The sequence below is a fragment of the Etheostoma spectabile genome, chromosome 3 (genome assembly GCF_008692095.1).
Source record: "Etheostoma spectabile isolate EspeVRDwgs_2016 chromosome 3, UIUC_Espe_1.0, whole genome shotgun sequence".
NCBI lineage: Eukaryota > Metazoa > Chordata > Actinopteri > Perciformes > Percidae > Etheostoma > Etheostoma spectabile.
The window spans coordinates 425048-429910 of NC_045735.1; the positions used below are offsets into that span (position 1 = coordinate 425048).

At 40.3% G+C, this 4863-nt stretch overlaps 2 protein-coding genes across 10 annotated transcripts in view; one reads left to right on the forward strand and one right to left on the reverse strand.

The window, feature by feature from the left end:
• The window catches only part of cep295 (centrosomal protein 295), a 21697-nt gene extending 18673 nt beyond the window's left edge, over positions 1 to 3024 (forward strand). For all 9 annotated transcript variants that reach the window (XM_032509621.1, XM_032509625.1, XM_032509628.1 and 6 more), the window contains 7 exons: positions 1 to 255; positions 447 to 617; positions 700 to 760; positions 1069 to 1407; positions 1747 to 1843; positions 2707 to 2806; positions 2924 to 3024. The exon at positions 1 to 255 is cut by the window's left edge. In XM_032509621.1, the coding sequence (XP_032365512.1) occupies positions 1 to 255; positions 447 to 617; positions 700 to 760; positions 1069 to 1407; positions 1747 to 1843; positions 2707 to 2806; positions 2924 to 2965 (1065 nt within the window). In that variant the 3' untranslated portion in view covers positions 2966 to 3024. The remainder of the gene's footprint in view (positions 256 to 446; positions 618 to 699; positions 761 to 1068; positions 1408 to 1746; positions 1844 to 2706; positions 2807 to 2923) is intronic.
• Positions 2834 to 4863, reverse strand: part of LOC116680559 (delta(3,5)-Delta(2,4)-dienoyl-CoA isomerase, mitochondrial-like) — a 7012-nt gene continuing 4982 nt past the window's right edge. Inside the window, exons 5-6 of the mRNA XM_032509512.1 lie at positions 3718 to 3868; positions 2834 to 3596 (exon numbers count right to left, since the gene is read on the reverse strand). Coding sequence (XP_032365403.1) covers positions 3492 to 3596; positions 3718 to 3868 — 256 coding nt within the window. The 3' untranslated portion in view covers positions 2834 to 3491. The remainder of the gene's footprint in view (positions 3597 to 3717; positions 3869 to 4863) is intronic.

Below are 4863 nucleotides of genomic sequence, written 5' to 3' on the forward strand. Positions count from 1 at the left end.
AGCCGTGTTTCCACACCTTCTGAGGAGATTGAACCTTCACCTGAGCGCCTCAGAACAGAGGATCCGTCCAGCTGCATAGCGGATACCCCTGCCTTGCAGGAATCCTACTCCCAGCTCACCACATCCCAGAACCAAACCAGTGAATCTGTCCTCATTGTGTCTCCCACCACGGTGTCCCCAGAGGGAGCGGATGCGGACAGAAGCGCCATTTCTGAAAGGCTCAGCGACCTCTGGCCTGTCTTAGATAAGATATGGGTACAATATTGGTTTCTTCTTCACCTTGGTACACTTTGAAAAAGAGCACTGCACTGTCACGCTTCAACTGCAGGCTGTTATTTGTAGAATTTAAGGTCAGTTTATTTAGGAAAATGACCGCTTAATGCTTTTAAACTGTGTTGTCCTCTTTTACTTGTTGTTGTAACTTGTTATTTTTTCCCGTCTATCAGGAGGTCGGCAGTGAAAAGGGGATCCTGGAGCAGTCGGAGATTACACTAGTGAGCCTGACGGATACCTCGCTGCAGGACCAAGAGACAACCATCACTGAGGACGAGGGAATTTGGGAAGAAAAACCTCCAGATGGAGCGAGGGAAGAGGGACAGAAAGGCCATGAGACAGAGGTGACGTCTATAAATGTTTTTAACTTTGACTTTAGCTGCCGGCATCTTTCAGATCTCTGAACACTAACCCTGTTGTCTCTAGGGGACAGAATCCTTGATGTCACCGGATGAGACTCCAGAGGACAAGAAGCAAAGGCACCCAGGTAAATAAATTAAACAATTACAGACTCTGTATATCTAACTAAGATATAACACTGATGGGAGTGCTGCATGTGTGAGATGCTGGATTGTGAAGAAACTTGAATATGGATGTGATCAGGAAACAAAAAAGTAGCAATAATTCAATTTAATTTTGTTTATAGTGTCAAATCATAACAGACGTTATCTCAGGACACTTCAGATAGGATAGGTAATTTACAGACACATAACAATTCCCCCCCAAGAGCATGCATTTGGTGTGTCCTTTCTCAGTCAGAACTCTGTAAACTCGTGAAACTCCGCCTCCTCCTAGATTCAGGGATGCTCCTGGAGTTCCAGTGGGGTCCTACCAGAGACCAGCAGGAGGTCCACCACAAGAAGCGCAGAGCGCTGCTCCAAAGATCGTCCCGCAGGGTGGAGGAAATTAAGGCTAAAGCGTCTCTTAACAAGATTCAACCTGTGATCCAAGCTCCATCTGAAGCCGGAGAGCAGTCCAAAGCTAAGGAATCTCAACCTGTCCCCAGTAAGGAAAGGACAAAGACAGGACCTCAACATAAGACTTATACCAAGTCAAAGGGGGGACAGGCGGAACTGCATCAAACCGAGAAATCTGGCTTTGTCCAGCAGAAGAAGCCCCAGCTTCCCCCTCCAGGTATCTTAACTTTATACCATTGGACACTTTGAGTCATCTCACTTTAAGTACCACAAGCCCTACATTTGTTTAATGAGTTGTTAGGTTCCTTTTTGGTCTCCTGGTGCACAATTTAAAAAAATGTACCTTGATTAAAACTACTTGTCCCTAACTCACAATTCATTCACCTCCCTGAAATATCTTTAATCTGATTTAACACCCAGCTGGCTCTGTGCTGTACTACGTGTTGTATGGGTTTCTTGAGCAAAATAAGGACCTGTTAAGTTTGAAATGCCAGCCATAAGTTTGTCAAGTGGTCAGCAACTATCTGTGCAAAGACATTTTTCTGTGTTCCCTCAGTGAGCGATTTCAGGCTGAAAAAGGTGGACGAGGTGAAGAGCTGTACCCCGGAGCAAAGGAAACTGGAGGTCTCTGAGATGCACCAGAGAACTCAGAGGTACTGCGACATTATCAGCTTTAACCTTTACACCGTCTACTGTGGAGTTAATGTTGCTTCTCTGCACTACTACTTCTAACTGAATAATGATTTAGGGGCCAGAAACCCAAAACTAGATTACTTGCATTAAAAGGGAACGCCACCTTAATTAAGAATTACATCATGTTACTTTCATGGCCTAAGAAAGTTCAATTAATATGAACTCCTCTCTCAAAGAGAGAAACCAGGGAAGTGGGTCTCAAACTTGTGATATAAGGTATAAAGTCTGGAGCTCCTCTTTAGACAATGAATCTGAGACTGTTTTTCTTTGTTTTATTGGTGTTCTCAGTCCTAGGGCCGGGCGATATGGAGAAAATCAATTATCACGATGTTTTTGACCAAATACCTCGATATTAGTACCACAACAATATTGTAATGTTGACTATTGGTGCTTTCATAAAATATCTCCACAATGAGATTTTTGATAAATAATCATCAGTAATGTGGATATAATGATTAAATGGGTAAAGGCAAAAAATAGAAGTTGTAAAAACAGCATCACTTTACTGTAATGCAGCCTTTAAAACCAGGAAAAGACCACGCTTATGCCATATTACGATATCCAAAATCTATCTAGTCTAATATCACGTGTCATCTATTACATCTTTCCCAATTCATTGTCTATGGAGCAGTTCCAGACAAATCTAAGTTTTAGCTCTCTAGTTTTTGAATATGGGAGAGTTGTTCACATTTACCTATAGGTTTCTAACTTGTCTTAGATCATAGGAATAGCTTCTGACTAAAAAAAAGCATAGTTCCTCTTTAAATCTAGATGTGGGGTTCCCAAACAAACATGCAGTGTGTGTGTGTGTGTGTTTCTGCAGATTGTACGAGCAGCTGGAGGAAGTGAAGCTTCAGCAGGCAGTCAGGAGCAGACGGGAAGCGTGTGCAAAAAACCGACTGAAGGCCAAGGAGTTCCACAAGGTAAAACACCTGAATCATGGATCATTTAAGAGATTATTACAGAACTGTGAGCACCAAGTTGTTGTTTAAGTTGCATGAATTCTGAATTAAATAAGTTTTTCTACCATCTCTTCACAGAAAACGTTACAGAAACTTCGTGCCAAGCAGACGCTGTTGTGAATTTAAGTTTATTTGTATAATTTAAGTTTTTATCAATAAAGCATTTTAAGTTATTTTAATCCGCCTGTTGTTAAATCATTTTAGAAAATAAACAGGTCAACATGGATATTTCAAAATCCGTCAACACCAACTTTCAAATGAGTTTTTTTTTTTAAGATTAAACATTCATGAAGTCGATTTACAGATTTACAAAACCAGCTTTTTTTTTTTTTTTTTTTACTTTTACAACGAAAAGCTCAGAAAATCCTCGTTATATTACAGTTTAACTTCAACATGAACTTACTTGTGATTCAGATTTTACACACGGATGACTTATCAAAATGCCGTTTTAAAGGCTTTTCCACCCAAACAATAATACATTTGTTTTGGAAACCAATCCCAATCGTCCAGCTTTTAAATCTCACTTGCATCCCACTCAAGTGGCCCCAGGTTGCCAAATAGCATCGATGCGGTTTCCCTTTCATACACAGAAAGGCCACAATGGCAGCTTCTGTCTGTGTGTATCTGAACTTTGCGTCAGCGAGGTTTAGAGTTTGGAGAAAGCGATGGTCTTGGGACTCTTCTTCTCCATGGCGGCCTGAGCTGACTTCATCACATCTTGAGTCTGGAGCATGCTCATGTTCCAGGTGGCCTGGAGAAGGACGAACAAGGTATTTAGTTGTAGGTTTAAAAAAAACCAAAAAGCAGCTCCGTGGTGACGGTGTTTCTGACAAAATCCTCCATTGTTGTATTTTAAAAGCTAGTGTCCTCACCATGTAGTCCAGTCCCTCTGCCACACTGTGGTCTCGGGAGTAGACCAGGTTTATTTTGGTGCCCTGCACAGCTACGGGACTGCGGGCGGCGATCTCCCCGGCCATCTCCAGCGCTCCGGCCAACATGGCCTCCTTATCGGCAAACACTCGGCTGTAGAGGGAAGGGGTTGGAAAATAAAAAGAGTCCTTGCTTTAAAAAAGGTGAAAGTTGAAACTGCGGTATATCACAAAGTGGTACTCAACCCTTGTGTTGTCTTCCCGTCAAAATTGAAAATCAATATTTTTTGTTTTTGATGCTTTTTATCGATGTTTTTAACACTTTTTTTTACTTTTTTTTTCTACACTTATTTCAGTGTTTGTCACTTTTTTGACATTTAATACTATGTAACACTAACTTAACTTTAGTTTTACAGTTATTTTTGGAATTTGTGGTCAATAAACCTCATTTATAGGAAATTATACCTAATGTTTGAGTTAGAAAAGCAGAAATTAGAAATTATTTAGACTAAAATGAAAGGAATGGATGTTGATGGATAATCACAGACTGGAATATGTCAACTTTTACTCAATACTATTTCAACAACACTTCAATTGTTTTTTCTCAAATGCTATAAAACTGAATAAGACGCCCAAAATTGATGAAAGTAGAGATGTGTACTTGCCAAAGAGCGTTGTGTGGAATCAATCATGTTATTTTGGGTAATTAAAAAGAACATTGATATAGGACAACGGGTCATTTTGACCCAAGAACAACATGAGGGTTTATTTTTGATTGAGAATGACTGACTGGCTTAATAATAATATGAAGTTCTGATGATAAATCTACACTATAACACTGAGGAAATCACTTCTTTGCTGAGGTACAGTGACCTAAAGTACTAGTCATTCATTTTAATCCCCCCCCCCCCCATCATGATTGTGATCCAGATTCCGGTATATTGATTATTTGAGAGACACAGCTGTAAATATGTTGAGCCTGTAAGCTACACCACCTCTGGAGTGGCGATGCAGCTCATCACTTTTCAACCAACAACTTTTTAGGTTTAGTAAAAACAATCGTACCTAATGATAATTATAATTGCTCATGTTGTGTTTGTCTGTGTTTGACCTTATTGGTTAAATATGTCTTGTCTCCACCGTGGGATA